The sequence below is a fragment of the Stenella coeruleoalba genome (genome assembly GCF_951394435.1).
Source record: "Stenella coeruleoalba genome assembly, chromosome: 1".
NCBI lineage: Eukaryota > Metazoa > Chordata > Mammalia > Artiodactyla > Delphinidae > Stenella > Stenella coeruleoalba.
The window spans coordinates 179,753,038-179,769,656 of NC_137169.1; the positions used below are offsets into that span (position 1 = coordinate 179,753,038).

Consider the following 16,619-nt stretch of genomic DNA (forward strand, 5'->3'; position numbering starts at 1 on the left):
TTGAAGGTACACATGTGTTCTGGATGTTGGAGAGTATGGAGCAAAAGTAGGGAGAGAAGCGAGTGTTCAGAAAGAGAAAGGAAAGAAAAATCTTAGGGAGGTAGGGATGAAGCTGTTGGGTTACAGATAAGGGGACAAACCAAGAATTAAGGTCGCTTAAATGTAAGTGTGGAGCCAACGTGGGAATCCAGATCTGTCTGACTGAGGGCATATGCGTGTTCTGTACCACACTGCTTTTAACATCATGAAAGGATAGCACTAGAATGTCCCCCAGTACCTGCATAGCAAACCCAACTCCCTCGTCCACAGGGGAGCAAACTCCCAGAGAAGTGGAGTGACTTGCCCACAGTTACAAAGCTGGCTGGTGGCAGAACCAGAACAAGAAACCAGAAGAAAGTTGTGTGTCTACAGCCCAGTCATACTACCTGAATTTTCCCATCTATCCTTCCACGTCTGGAGTTAAGGCCTTACTTTTGTGCCTTGGGTGGCTCCTTCGGTCCATGGCCTCTTGCTCTTCTGTTGAAAGGAGTAAGGACTCTCAGGGCATATCAGAGTGTTGCCATGGTGACTGCAGCCTAAGGCCTTTGGAGGTTAGTGGTACCCAGATACCTCTAGCTTTTACACAGAAGATGTTTTGCAGAAAGTACCAGATTTGTAAAGATATTCAAAGTCAAATTGATGGTCTCTAGAAAATAGCAAGAAATTGGAGGCAGGATGCTGTAATTAAAAAACATTGAGCTGATAGAGTCATCAGGAAACTGGAAAGCTGATCCCTCTATCTCCAGCTTAGATGGAAACATGTCTACTCTGTGTTTAAAGCTTCTCAGGGGAGAAAGTTTAATCTTTTTTCTTTCACTTGTTATAGCAACTGATTATTTTTGCTAGAACCAATCCCAGAAGATGTGAGGATACTCTAACCTCTTAGTAGTCCTCTTATGCTTCCTGGAAAATGGTCTTCCTTCCCCCACCTTCACACTCCCAAGCCCTGAACTGGGTCCCTGTCATCTCCCAGGACCCAGACGTCATTTACTGGCAGAGAGAGGTAGAGAAGGAAGCAGATTAGACTGCTATTCCTAGCCCTGCTAATAGATACAACCTTGGGAAAGTTCTTTGACCTTTTCCTCATGTCAGAAATCAGTAGACAGGACGACCTCTAAAAAACTTCCAATTCCAAAAATCTAATCCTCTATTTTGCCTGAGGGCTAAACTTCTAAGACTTATTTCTTCCTAAGGGCATTTTAATTTTCATACAAAATATAATGGCAAAAAGATCTCTTTTATATGCAAGAGAACAGACTCACATGGTGAAATGACAGACATTGGAGGTGATTTTTGGGGGCAGGACAACATGTAGGCGATATATTCCAACCACTCGTAAGGTAGCTCTGCCCATCATGACCCCTATTTTCGTATTTGTGAAAAGAAGCCAGGGACTGGATCTGAACTCTTCCTGATATCCAGTATGTGAAGCAATCTTCATTTCTGTTTTTGGCTATGGAGGCACGAGTATGCATTATATTATCAGCAGCAGGTATTAAATGTATTATTTAGTGTTAGAGGTATTAGTCTCGAACATTAGGGCATCAGATTAGCATTTGATGTATTAGTTCTTTGGGCTTACAACTGATGCTTGAATTTCCGATTGTTCTATCTAGTAACTGAATTGTGATTTGGCTCTTAATTCCACGATGAGTTCACCAACATTGACAAACCTAGTACTAATTAATTAATGACAATTCTTGATTTGCAACCGTGTCTGAGAAAAGATAACTCACATCTTCTGATTATTATAGACTCTTAAGGCAATCATTTGGGGACAGCCTTTCCTTATGGCATTTCTCAGCCTAGCTTTCTGAGAAACTCATGCTGAATTCATGGTTTCAAGCTTTTAAAAGCCTCTTAAGAAATCCTGCCCATCCTTTACCCCGCCCCCCCCCCCACCCGCCGACTTCCTCCACCTGCCTTGTGGAAGCCAAGTCTTTGGTCTGCTGCTTTGATCCAAGCTCTTCTACACCAGATACCCCATCACTGCCTTGGAACGGAGGAGTTAGACATCTGTCACAGATATCAGGTAAGTAGGTCAAATATAAACATGTCTACTACTGTAATTAATTATTAATGTCTTTTAGACCCTCTATCAATATGGTACTTGCTTCTGGGCTCAGAAGGGCACTCCTAAATATTTACCAACGTGTAATAGTACTTTTAGATGGAGTTGATACACTCAGCTTCATGGTTTAAACCTTCCAGCAGGCAAGCAGTGGAAATCTTTGTAACTAGATGCATATATTTCTAAAACCATATCATACCAGCATCTTCCCAGAGCCTTCCTAAGACAAGGAGTCTGAGGTAAGGAGATGCAGCATCCTTCCTAATAACTCTATAGGTGGGCTTTTCCCCCCGTCTGCTCTCTGATTCAGAGACTGACAGCTGAGGGTTCCCACCCCTCAGCTGTGCGACTGGCTCAGGTGGGATGTGCGCCCTCGTGTACTGACTCAGTTCCCACTGGGACAACTACCTTCACGCTACTGAGGATGCAACTGCTAATTTTGTGCACAGCGCTTTCTCAATTGCTTTCCTCCCCACTCTGAATATTGCTGTGCACGGTGTGCCTTTAGTTTGTGGGTGAAAGCCTCTGCCCACCCACTCCTACAGCATATAGATATGCACACTCAGAATGCTACAATCAGACTCTCCTATCTGCCTTACACCTCTCAAACCCCATCCTGGGAAGGTATCAAAGCCTTCCTACCAGTTGCAACCCCTTTCCCAACAAAGGCACACTCCTTTGGCACATCAACACCCCCACTGATGAAAATGACATCTGTTGGTTCCATCTTCCACAGACGAGGAGCTTGACATAAACTGCCCAAAGTAAGCAGCGGCTGAACCAGAAATAGGCAGCCAATACCTGTGTTCATCCCTAAATCATTCCATCACTCTGTATTTCTACAGTAGAAGCCTTCAGGGGAGTTGTGAAGAAAGAAATGCCCTAGGCTGCTTATCTATCAAGGATTTCAGGTCCTCCTGGATGGATGGGACAGTAATAGACTGCTGAATTCCTCTCTTTGCAAAAATAAACGAAGATGGCTCTGGGCAGAGAGACATGACCATCCTGTCTCCCAATTCATTTTGTACCGACCAAGATGTACCACAGGTAAGGAATGAGGTACTTAGTATTTACATGGTGACTTTCGCCTGAATAAGATGGGGGTTGTCATGCCTACACACTGTACTTGGATCATGTGGAGAACAGACAGAGAATTGGTTCTCTAAAAGATCTGCTATAAAATGCTTCTCATACCACCTGGGGGAGGCACTAAGGGAGAATGATGCATTGTTCTGTGTGGCTTATGTCAAACCTGACTTTTAGGCTGGGAAAGTAGTAATCAGACAGAATGGAGAAAACCAAGGCCATGTCTGCATGGTTCCCAATTTCCTCAAAGGCAATCCCAGACCATAAGATGCAGAAGATGAAAACTTCTCCTGATGTCCACAGCAGTGCAGGCAAAGAGAAACCCCTGTTAGCAGGCATTTGCCCTAGGCACAGAGGCTACAGTTCTCCTGGAAAGCAAGAACTTCTCTACTACTCTCCTGATAGTGGCCTATCCTGGTTGTCAGACCTGTGTTAACCCTCACACATGGGAAAAAAGGAGGTGGGCAAGCCAGGTAACTCTCTGGAGTTTTGCCTCACTCCATTCTTTATTTAATGTCAATTTCTCTCTCTCTCTCCCTCTCCCTCTCCCTCTCTCTCTCTCTCTCTCTCTCTCTCTCTCACACACACACACACACACACACACACACACACACACATTCAAGCCAGACATGCATGCACTTGTGTGTACACAGATCAACCAGCCTCCTACATAGCAATAGCCTCCATCCATGGACACCCAATTTTTAAAAATCCAGGCAGCCCAGGGAACTATACTCTTTTTTTCCCCTCTCTTTTCTCTTTCATTTTTTCCCCTAAAAAACAGCCTTTTTAAAACATATATATATTAAACCAGGCAAGTTTTTACTCATACGTTCATGTGGCTGGAGCAGATTGACAAGAAAAACAATCACAAAATAAATATTTTTTGTTTTTTTGTTTTTTAAAAAGAACATTTCCTTATACATTGTCTCTAACTTGACAGAGCTGCTTTCTTGGACAGAACAGATGCTGTTGGGAGAGGAGCTCTGGCTGGACCACAAGGGGAACGTGGAGCCAGCCAGGCCCTGACACTGGGGAGGCCAAGGAAGCAAGGGGGCCGAGGGAGAGGGAGGGCAGCAGGGCTGCCTGGCTGCCCTGAGTGGTCCTCCGTGGGTGTCGCCTCCTGTTTCCCCAAGGGAGCTGGCTTGAGGAACGGTCTGTGTCTGGAGGGCTCAGAGGAGGCAGCGAACAAAAAGTAAGAACCACTGTGGGGAATCATGAAACAACGCCATTTAAGAAATCTGGCTAAAAAGAATACAAAAGTGACTCCACAGAGGGGGAGGCGGTGCTCCCACCTCTCCCATTGTTGTTCCCTCTTGCTTTCTTGAATGCTGAGAATCACTTTTAAGAATTTGTGTGTAGCACAGTTGGGCTGGTTCCTTTTCTGAAGCGCTCCCTGGCTCCCTCTCCTTCAACTGCATTCATGAGAAAGCACCGGCTTCACAGATACAAGGCTGCTGAGTGCTCGCCTCCCCTTGTGAGTGTGCGCGCGTGTGCACACGCGTGGTGTGTGCATGTGTGCGGCGGCTGTTTCCTTCTCTCCTGCCTGCTTCAGTTCAAGCCCCGAGTCCCATCTGCTGGGTGCAGTCTTAAGGGAACACCCCGTTGGCACTAAGGTGAGGGCTTAGATCTTTGCACCCCGGATTCATGGATCCCCTCCCTGCCCGGCACTGGAGTGGGTCCCCCATTAGCTACAGAGTTTGCCTGTCTCATACTCCACAGGGTTTGGCAGCTTGGAGTTGAAAGCCCTCAGAGACGACTGGATCCTGCCCACCTCATTGTTGGCCAGTTTGAGCCGATGCCGGAGCAAGCAGGAGAAAAGGTCAAGCCGCACCTTGCCAGGTGGGGAAAGCTGGTTGACCCGGTCCCTAAGCTCGATGAGCTGCAAGAGGGCAGAGTCCTGGGAACCTTGAGTATACGGGTAGTCTAACTGGAGAATTAAGTCCCGGATGGCATCCGGGTCAAAGGGCAGGCTGTAGCCAAAGACCTGCAACGTGTTGATTTTCATGTAGCCCAAGTTCTTGGAGGGATCGGTCATCTCCAGAGGCTCGTAGTAGATCGTCTCATTGGAGCTGTCGTCCAGGGACTTGATTCGGCTCCGTAGGTAAACATGGACTGTCTCAAAGAAGGTCTTCCACCTGTTGCCCAAGGTAATAGTCCAGTTTTGGCACTGGGCAGCAGCATCCACATTAGTCCTTTCCCAGTCTGGGAAACTGCCCTCGTTCACGGGCATGAACCAGCTCTCAGAGTGGCTGCCCCCAAAGGGGTTGACGTAGATGGCCATGACAGGCTCCAGGGTGCTGTTCTTGGTGAGGCAGATCTGCAGGGACAGGGCCAGCATCACGTGCACCAGCCCGGGCTTGTACTTGTTGCTCTTGAGGGTGAGCAGCATGCGTTTCCTCCAGGAAGGGTCGAACCAGCTGCCCAGGCGCATGTCATTGCTGATGAAGATGGAATGCACCTCGATGCGGCTGTCCCACTTCTGCAGCAGGTACTTCAGCTCCAGGTCCTGCAGGTCTGTCTCCAGCCCCAGAAAGTTCTCCAGCGACTCGGCCACCTCGGGGCGGCACAAGCCCTGGGCGAGCACGTAGCCTGGGTTGCAGCTCCCACAGCGTGTGCTGTTGTCTGGGGCACAGTGGGCACAGGCGGGCCCTTCGCCCAAGGCACAAGGGATGGGGCCCTGGCAGGAGGACTGGTCGTAGGGGCAGGTGCAGCTGTGGCTCTGTTCCAGGAAGGTGCCAGGGAAGGTGCTCTCTCCACAGTAGAGGAGGGACTGGATACGGTTCCACCAGTAGGACAAAGACCTTTGGGAGGGGGGATAAAAATGAAGCAAGAGTCATAGGAAGCCACACACTGCTGCTTCCCTGAGGGTGGCAGGAGATTTGACTAATAGGTGATAAGGAAGATAAAAGCCCCAGGTTCTCTGAATGACAGAAACCCTACTTTACCACTTTGGGATAACCAAACAAGTTCCTTCCTCCCTCCAAAGTACCACCTCATTCCCTTATTCAAAAGCCTACAGAAGATCTGCAGCGCCTTTCGTATCCAATCTAGTTTTCAGCCTCTTAAATAAGATCTTCCAACAACTGGCTCTCCAAACTTTCCAATGTCATGCCAACCTCTTTCCCCCTTCACAGTCTCTGTCCTTTCTAGAAACCTCCCACCAAGGATAGGACTTTTCTATGGCTGGCTCCCTCTTAAGGTTTAGACTTCAGCTCTTACGATACCTCCTCAAAGAGGTCTTCAGCTACTCCCCTGTCCAAAGCACCGCCCAGTCCCTCTCTGTCACATCACCCTGCTTTGATGCGATTCACAGCAATGTTCATTACCAAAGTGGATTGTGTTTATTTATTGTTGACCTGTTCAGAGATGGCTTCCCTGCATATGCCGTGAAAGCAGGGATCCTGCATTGTTCCCCAACATATTCTCAGAAACTAGGATTGTTCCTGGTACCTGGTAAGCATTTCCTAACTATGTGTTGGGAAAAAAAAAAAAAAAAAAAAGAACCTTTCTCAAATGCCCTTGCCGGTCTGTCCTCTCACTCATATGTCCCTCGTTACCTGTGCCTCAGTTAGAAGTGCACCCCTGGGTTGCTGTGAGGGCAGCGCCCCCTCCTGGAATGCTCTGGCTCACACGTACCAGCCCACTTCCATTTCCTCCCACACAATCTGGCCAAGAGGTCCTTCTCCTGGGTGGCTTTTCTCTCTGACCTTTACTATTATTAGACCATGCCTTTGATTTACGGTCCACGAACATGCTTTTAAGCGGCTGCCACATAATAATTTTATAATTTTGATGTTCCTGTATATTTATTACATCTTCTCAATTAACAAATATCCCTCACTGCTTAATATTAGGACATGCGAGGTGGACTTAATAAAGGCTTGTTGGATGCACGTGTGAAGGAGCGGATGGATGCATGAGGGCCTGTGACAATCCAGCCCCACTCTGTTCCCGAGGGCACAGGCCCTCCGCTCGCTTCCCTCCTATGACTCAGAGCAGAGTCACTTGTTGGAAACAATCTATTGTGTGTGTTTCTCATCATACGCAATTGGTCTGAAAGCTTTAACTCCACCCTTTTCTTTCCTAAAAGACTTACTAAAATAGAAATGAGTAAGTGAGAATTAGAGTATTATTAGAATAACATTCGAATCGACTATAATTTATATAAAAGTAAAATTAGCCTCTGTTTTTTTCTCTCTCTCACTTCAGATGCAACTCATAACTGAGAATGACACGCAAGTATGTCAAGATAATAGGAGACTCTAACAGGCCGTGTGTGCGCCAGCATTCCCAGCTCTGCTGTGTTGGACAGGGGCCCTCCCCGGCCTCAGTGGCTGTCATGGGTGACGTGCTCTGGCTCGGGCATCTGGGGTGCTCACCTCTCCTTGGGCAGGCGGAAGCGGGGCTGCCGGTGACAGCGCTTGCAGAGGTTGAAGAGCCGGCGGACGATCCGATGGGTCTTCTTGAACAGCACTTTCAAGCTGACTCCCAGCTGCTGGTAGCGGTGCTGGAGGCTGGTGTCCATGGCCCAGAACTGGGAGATGGCTGTGGAGTTCAGGAACCTGTCGTCCGGCAGCCGCTTCAGCAGGGCCTGGAATTCCTCTGTGGGTAAGAACACGAGAGCTGAGCTGAGGGGCACCTGGATGGGTGCCCATCAGGAGGACCTCCCCCCTCCCCCCAGACCCAGCCCGCCCTTCAGTCACTGTATGAGGAAGGAGGCTTCACATCCACCCTCCCGGGCCCTTTTATTTCTTTCTTTTCAAACAGCCTTATTCAGAGATGATTGACATACCTTAAGATATGGATCCTTTCCCAACCTTCCTGTTTCTAATATGCTTCTGAATTTCAAAACACATCTCTGTCACCACCCACAGGGCCAATGACCTTGGGATGCATCTCTCTTGCCCTTTATACCGCCTTATAATTCATGCACAATCTTCTTCAATCACACCACCACACCCTTAGGGAAGGTGTGAGGCACTCATGAAGGTGAGGGCGGACAAGACTGGCAAATGCAGACACAGAAGAGGGAGCACCCAGCTCAGAAGTCTTCTTAGAAGCCTTTCAGTCCCTGAGACCAGCCTCTTCCCTCCACGTCCTTCTCTCTGACTCTAGAACACCTTTCCTCTCTTTTGAGATTTACCTCTTGGCCAGACACCCATTCTTTCTTGAAACTAACCCGGAAGCAATGTGCTTTCTGGTTCTTAGCTCCTACTGCAAGTCTGAGTCCTCCTCAGAGCTTCCTGGGCACAGTGTGTTTTCTGAATTCACGCTCAGATCTCTGTCTATGCACCTGCTTTTACTTGAAACCTGCAGCCATCACGTCTCCTGATGGGGGTCTGGACAGTCCTCCTTCACTCACTGGCAGTAATCCCTAGTGCTGAAAGCCCAAAGTCCTTTCCCACACACTCTAGCATTACCTAACGCATCCCACCACCATTGGTCCAATGCAGCTGGGGGGCCGGAATATGATACTCTCCTTAGCAACTGAATGCCTTGTTTAAGACCTGAGATGGCAATGCCTGGGGCCTCAGTTCATTCTGATTTCTCAAGTCCCTGGTTCTTCAGCCCCCACCCAGATGACTGGAAAAATCACACCTAGTAATGACATTAACAACTAGTAGTGTGTGCACAGTTCTTTTTATGAAACACTTAGGTATACAAAACAGCACAGAGAATAACAAGATAAACTCCCATGTGCCCACCACCTAGAGTTTGCCATTTTGCCATACTGAATTCAGATTTTTTTTTAAAAGAAATATGGCAAAGCAAATATACTTGAAGGCCCTAAACTTCCCCCTCCATCTTTATCTAGATGTAACTACTCTCTTGAATGTTTTCTTTATTACTATATTTTTTAACGTTTTCTAAAAATATATTTATCCATAAAAATATTAAGTATTGGCTAGTATGTTTTAAACATCAAATAGTACTAAATATGTATTATATTTAATATGTTATTACAGTATTACATATAAATGTTATTTAAATACAATTATGTATATATAATACATAACCTTTTTCATTTGCTTTGTTTTATCCAGTATTGTTTTTTTGAGATACATCCATATAACTATTATTCATTTAATACTGAAATGTATTAAATTCATTTAATACTGAAAAGTATAAAGAACTCTGTATCACGCAGAGTTCTTTATACTTTATCTACATTGCTCCATATGGGCCATCCATCCACCTATTATTATCATTTTCCCTCATTTACAGATGAAGAAATGGAGGCACTGAGGAGCTTCAGGGCTAAAGCAAAGTTAGACAAAGGGTCAGTAATAGAGTGTGTGAGGTCTGTCCAAGCTGTTATAACAAAATACCACAGACTGGGTGGCGTAAACAACAGAAATGTATTTTCAGAGGCCAGAAGTCCAGGATCAGGAGGCTGCTGGCAGGTTCTGGTGAAGGCCCTCTTCTGGGTTGCAGATGGCAAAATTCTTGCTGGGTCCTCACATGTTGGAAGAGGTAAGGGATCTCTCTGGGGCCTCCTTTATATGAGCACTGATCCCGTTCATGAGGGCTCGGCCCTTAGGACCTAATCAAATCCCAAAGTCCCCACCTCCTAATACCATCACCTTGGGCATCAGATTTTCCACATATGAATTTGAGGGGATACAAACATTCAAGCCATAACACGGAATAAGAACTCAAAACCAAGCCCTCTGAATCTTAGTCTCAAGGTGACATTGATATCAGTTATACCTGCAATAAGCAATCACCAGCATGTACTCGGTGCCTCCTAGAAACATGCTGTGTGCCTCATTCATTCAACAAATATTCACTGTGCACCTTGTGTGCAGGCACTGTGGAATCTGTGGCAAACAAGACAGACAAGGCCTATGGCCTCAATTATATTTACCTTAGCTTATTAAGTCCTTGAAACGCATCACTTTGGTAGGTATTAGGTCTGTTTGCATATACAAAAAAAGAAAATGAGTTCAGACTTGGGGTGGTCATATAACCTGCTGGAGGTCACCCAGCCAGTTAAGCGGCTGAGCCAGGAGCCAAGCTGAGCGCCCCGGGTTCTTACCCCGTACCTCTCAGCCACCTCCCATTGACAGGGAGGAAATCTGGGCTGACTGACTGCTCACCTGACTCCTCAAACTGCTGGTTGTGAGTCACCCAGGAGTCCTGGATCTGCAGCAGGCTGTCCTCCATGGCCTGGATGTCAGCGTCAGGACAGTTGCATTCTGGGAAGGTGGGGCTGCACTTGCACCAACAGTCATTCTCCTTGCAGATGAGCTCGCCCTCAGAGCTGCATGTGATGTAGCTGAGCGCAGCGGTCACGAAGCGCTCCCGCAGGTACTCGGGCAGCAGCACCTGCAGGCCTAAGGAAAGGACGAGTCGGGGAACTGCCGGGCAGGGCCAGGGAGTACTCGGTTTCCCACACCCAAGGCTGCAGGATCCCCAGCTGGGGTTCTGCTGACTTGTGCATGCTGGGCCCAAGAATGGCCACCCCAGGCCCCGATCCTGCTGAGCTGGTTGGGACACAGGGTTATTGCTGTCCCAGTGACAGATGGGGCACGTCAAAGCTCAAGGCTTAGTCAAACCCCTCACATCAGCCAAATTGAGAGCGTGCATATCATATGAACGGGCTTATTGGCTACGTGTCAGCATTTCTAGGATGGAAATGGGAAGATGTTTCAGATAAAGGAAGAGCTTATAGCCCTCGTGGGGGAAGAATCAAGGCTTGATGGGCTTTTTTGCTCTGCCTCCAATTGCCATCCTGTTTCTAGCTTCTCTGAGGTGAGAGGCAGGCCTCCTAGGATACTTCTGAATGCTGACCCTCCTGGGCCTCCCACCTTAGCCCCGATGACCAAGGAGGCTGTCCTGCTTAGGAGGTAGGGACAAGGTGATGTGGGTACACAGTGGCCAGGCACTACAGCAAGCACTTTCCATATACAACTATAAGCAACACTGTGGTCATACTGAGGCTCTTATAATGAGGAAATCCCAGTCCAGTGACCACGGTGACCTGCCCAGGTCACAGTGCTGGGAAAGTCAGCTTGGTGTCAGACCCTGTCCTTGTCCCATTGGGTCATACTGCATAACTGGGACTGGCTGCCTATCTCAGGGTTTAACCCTTAACGCGATGTGAAAGCAAGATGGCGATGGATGCCCCAAGTTCAGTTGAGCCTGGATAGATATGAATGTCTCTCAGCTCTCTTTTCTAATTAGCTGCCTCTGGTCTTGAATATAACCCACTAAATTGCTCCGAGCTTCAGTTTTCCTACCCATCTGTGGTGGATATTGGTTCACCAGCAGCAGAACAGATTCCTAGTTGGCTTCAAGCCACACAGGGCGGCTGTTGGAAGCATATCCAGAGGTGAATGAAGGACGGGCATGCCTTTGGTTGCAGCCCAGCCCGGTTCGAGGTCAGACCTGCAGGAGGCTCTCCCAGCAGGGACACTGGGAGAAACTGTGCCAGGAGAGGGAGGGACGCGAGGACTTCTGGACGGGATGAGCTCCCCTTTCATCAGATATCTGCCAGCTCTTTATTGTCACACCCTTGACCTTGTCCTTGGCAGGAAATCAGAGAGCCCAAAGTATGTAACCCAGTCTCGGCAGACCTCAAAATATAACTTAGAATTGCAGCCGTGGTAGATGTTTGTTGTTCTTGTTTGTGATCTACCTCCTGTTCTGAACGGCTGCTAAACCTTCCTTTCTTGACGTGCCCACAGTGGCACTTGAGCAGCCCTCCCCATGCACGCTGTCCACACACGCTTGCTTTCAACACTCAGCCCTCTCCAAGTCCTTTCCTTTCACCTCCCCCATTAGCTCCCTCCTCCTCCTAACATTTCCTATTGCTACAAAATAAGTGCCCCGAGCAATGTCTGCATGAGTGATGGGCTATAAAATTAAATAGCATAAACTATTCCAAATGAACCACCAGACACTCTGAACTTCAGCCCATCCAGGGACCTAAGAGAAGAGGGATGCTAATTGCATTGGGCGGCTTTAAATACAGGAGTCTTTTCCTCCTTTTTGTATGCTTCTTGATGCCTAAAGCATTGAGGGGTTACGTCTGGCTCAGGTTGCCTGGAATTTGTAATCACAGATCCTGGGTGACGGCTATCGATTTTATAATACCAAGACAATAATATCCTAAACAGAGTCCAACTCAGGCCTTAAGAAGAATGAACTTTTCCCATTGCCAAACAGCTCTGTCTGAATCAGTTTGCATGGCTCTGCCCCCAGGATGCTTGGGGGACAGACAGCAGGAGCTGAGTGCCTCCCCTTATCTCCCAGCTCCAGACCTAGGGTCGTTCCCCTTCCTTTCGCTTTTCTGTTTCTGCCTGTTTTGTCCCCAGTTAAGGCTCCTATTCTTCTCAAACTCTTCTCCTGGCTTTGATCTCCCATTGAAGACTGCAGACTAGTAACAGAAAGCAGGGAACACTCTCAGGGTCACCAATGGTCCCACAGTTTGTGTAGCTCTTAGTCAAGCTAGAGACGGTACCCCATAACCACGCTGCAAAGGCCAGCTACTCCCCAATGTGTACTTAGGATAAAGCAGAGGGTTCTTTGGACATCAAAGGAGATCGCCAACGAGATCAAGGTATATGATGATGGATGTGCTGTTGCTGTAGGATAGTGACAGAGGTCCTGGAAAGGATGGGAGGTGGGAGGATTTGGGTGTCCAGTGGTTTGAGCAATGGTCGAGGTGTAAAGTGAACCATGTCAGAAGTTTTCTCAAAAGAATGATGGAAAGTTGTTAAATACAAGTTCCAGAACTAGTGGTAGTTCTTGTCTTCAGAAGGGTTTAGCCACATGGGGCAGGCAGGACTTTTTCCTTTTGGTGATCTAAGTTGTTGTTGTTGTTGTTGTTTTTTACCGTGTATGGAAAGTGTAAAAACGTCACAGGGCTCCTTACCGAGTAACTGCACTTTGTTCTCCGGACTCTGTACCAGGACAGAGCTGACCGAGTCCAGGTTGTCGTAGTTGCTGCAGCCCAGGGGACCAGTCCTGGTCTCTGTGACCTAGAGAAGGAAGGGCAGGGGGTGGGTTTATATAACAAGCTGAGACCTTCCCTTTGCACTTCCCTTTTCCGGTCAGCCAATCTCAGGCTCTATGTCCTGTCCTGGACCAGCCCAAGGAAAGGCATGTATCTCCCTACCCCAGGAGCATAAAGCCACTTTTTCCCTTGTTCTAAGACAGGGAGTATCAGTGGTATAGGGCTGGCGGCAGGAGTTGTACATAATTGGAAGCCTTTCAGAGGGAGCCAGAGGGAATCTGAGTCTGGGAAGAGGAAACTCAATGTAGGCAGTGGAAGCTGGAACCTTTGTGTTGGAGTTCCCCCTTCTCCTCCCCCAGAGGAAGAAAGGAGGGCGGATGAGGATGCTGTCAGCCCGCTGGCAAGCCCAGCTGCATCCACTTGATGTGATGCTCACAGGCTTTAGGGATCCCGAAGATGAAAAGCACTAGAGAAATATGAGTATTATTATTAATATTAAACATTTAAATCCCACCTCGGCACTGAGACGTCCTTAGAGAAAATCAGCCATGGGCTTACTGCATATTTTAATAAGCGTATTAAATATACATAAACTCTTATAGCTATGTAATATTCCAAAACACCGCAGTCATTTTAACATATTATAAAGTTGGCCTATCGGTTTTTCCCTGATGTTTAAAGTATAAGATGAAAAATGGGGAGCTTTAAATGCACTGAAATAATTATGTAATAAGAATGATGGGGACCCGAGGCCGTTTCTTCTCAGGATCTCCAGAGGCTTTGCCAAAAATCAATCAACCAATCAATGAGTATTTATTGGGCAGCCACTGTTCAATTCCCTACCATTTAGCAAACATTCATAGAGTGCCTTTCTCGGAGTTCTTCAAGGAAACTGGCCCTGAGACCTCTGACCTTCTCTCCTAGCTCCGGGCACCTCGGCTCCGCAACAAGCATACAACTTGCAGTTTTCCATCCTTTCCTGCGAGTATTTAGTTAAAGCCTGGGTCCTCCACACACTAAAGGCTCTACAGAGGTAAGCTCATAGTTATTTTGCTCACGAGGTTGTCAACAGCACTCAACAGGGTGCCTGGCACATAGCAGGTACTCAATAAATTAGAGAATGTATGAGTAATCTGTTCCAGGCTTCGGGGGGTGGAGAGGTGTGCACAAAGGTGTACAAGTTATGTAGTGTGTCCTCCAGGAGGTTACACCCTGTGGGGGAGGCAGGTACATATCCAACTGACTGATACACATCCACATCGAGCAGGCGCAAAGCGCCATGAGGAGCCCTGAGGAAACCACAGCTCTAAACAAGGGAAGGAGTTGCAGAGGGGACACCAACTGAATTGGTCTTTAAAGGTGAGTAGAAAGTGGACAAGAAGCGAAGGGAGGGAAAGCACTTTGAGAAAAAGAAGGGGCAGCATCCCTGGTGGTCCAGTGGTTAGGACTCTCGGTTTTCACTGCTGAGAGGCCGGGTTCAATCCCTGGTTGGGGAAAACTAAAACCAGGGATTGAACGGCACGGCCCCCCCAAAAAAAAAGAAGGGGCAGCATGATCTACAACCCATGGGCTGGAAAGTGTGGAGTGTAACTGTCTGCCGTCCTACTAGTTACCGTGGTGAATACCAAAGTGTAAGTGACATGTTTAAAGAGAATTTAGTATACTTGGTCTTAAAAAATACACATGGAAGAGAGTAATTAAGTGAGAGATGGTATGACACAGACTAATACAGTAAAGAGAGAGACGGGAGAGAACCTTGTAGCTTAAAGCAGTCTGAGAAGGCTTCATGGAGAAGGTGATATATAAATTGGTCTTGAAGGATGAGGAGGGATGCGAGGGAAGGGGGGATTTGGGAGAAAAAGAGGTAACTGCAGACCAAGACCAAGGGGAAGCAATAGACACAGTGCATGAGAGGCAGCAAGACCCAGCATGGATCGGGGACGGGATCAAGGCCATGACAGAGGCAGGAAACCTCTGCACAGTTTCCAAGTTCATCCTCCAAGATCATGCCATTTAACCTTCCCACTAACTCGGAGACAAATCCCACTCCTATCACTCTTCAAAGAAGGAAACCAAGGTTCTGGGAGTTACAGTACTCGAGACCACCGAGCTGCTGAGTTAGCTGAAACAGGGTTTTGACTTTTTAGTCCTCAGACTCCAGTTCAAAGCTCCGGGCCTCCTGTGAGGGCACGTCAAAGGGCTGCAGAAAATTAAAATGAGGTAAACCCATTTAGATAATATCACCCTAAAAAACAAGTGTAAACAGACCAGTTCATCCAAAGTATTTTAGCGATCTGCCCTCTCTTCAGAATGTGAACATGGGCTAAGACAAATTGTATACACTTTAGATATTATTATCCCATATTACAGATAAGGAAACCAAGGCCAGATAGGTTAAATGATTTCTTCAAGGTCACACAGCTAGTCACCTGCAGGGCTACGATTCATTTGACTCATTCATTTATTCTTTCACTCATTTATTCATCTATTACATATTCAAAGAGAATCCAAAACTCACAGTAAGACAGCCACTACCATAAGGAGTTTACAGACAAGGAAACATGTTTCTATAATCCTGGTGCTCCACATGAGCCTACCTCCCTCCACAGGTGGGCACTTGGTGCTGAATAATGTCTCTGTATTGAGTGAGTTGGTGAGTGGCTAGTTGTCAAACTGCAGTGGGAAGGCAGAGTCAGGCTTATGTCAAGGTAAAGTCTTCTTTATCCACACGGTGCAAAAATTCCTATAAGAAGAGCTATGGCCAAGGACTAGCCCAGCTACTCTGGGGAACCCTGCCTCTCTTGGAATGGGATGGGCTGAAGGGCAGAGTGGGATGCTGAGTGTGGTATTTGGGAGATTTGCCTGTCCCCACCTCCAGGTAAGCTGGCCACCATACTGTCCTGAGTTCTGCCCTGGCTTTTCTGTCCACCCACTCCTGAGTTGAACACTCACCAGCAACAGGTGAGAAAGCTACACACCTTACGCAGAAGTAGGACGACCCCCAAGGGGGCACATATAGCACAGCCACTTTCCTCCCCTTTATCCTACCACTATGCCTACCTATCTACCACCAACCCGTCTGCTTCCCAACCCCCGCCCCCGCCACCACAATCTTGTTCAATATTCTGGGGCCGGCTCTGATGCGATTTTCTGACCTTTACTTTGCTATTTCCAAAGGTCAGTTCTACAAGAGGATAATCAATTAGGTAAGTCATTGAAAGGGTGTGAGTAGCTCCACTGTGTTAATTGTGGCACAAGGACAGGAATGAAGAAGAGACAAAGACCATGATCCCCCTGATCATTTCCTGTTAGAGGAAATGACTCAAGCCAGATCTCCACGAGTGAGGAAGGCTCACGCAGGTTTTACTAGATCCCAAAGTCATTGCTCTTTCCCCTGCTACTCTGCTCTGAGCCACCTGTCTTCCCTAGAGAAGCAAGGAGGTGGGAAGGAGAAGGGGA

The 16,619-nt window shown here is 47.5% G+C and overlaps 1 protein-coding gene across 2 annotated transcripts in view; it reads right to left on the reverse strand.

The window, feature by feature from the left end:
- Positions 1-3,724: 3,724 nt before the first annotated feature.
- The window catches only part of BRINP2 (BMP/retinoic acid inducible neural specific 2), a 117,652-nt gene continuing 104,757 nt past the window's right edge, over positions 3,725-16,619 (reverse strand). For both annotated transcript variants that reach the window (XM_079938272.1, XM_079938273.1), the window contains exons 5-8: positions 13,080-13,185; positions 10,300-10,536; positions 7,579-7,801; positions 3,725-6,000 (exon numbers count right to left, since the gene is read on the reverse strand). In XM_079938272.1, the coding sequence (XP_079794398.1) occupies positions 4,884-6,000; positions 7,579-7,801; positions 10,300-10,536; positions 13,080-13,185 (1,683 nt within the window). In that variant the 3' untranslated portion in view covers positions 3,725-4,883. The remainder of the gene's footprint in view (positions 6,001-7,578; positions 7,802-10,299; positions 10,537-13,079; positions 13,186-16,619) is intronic.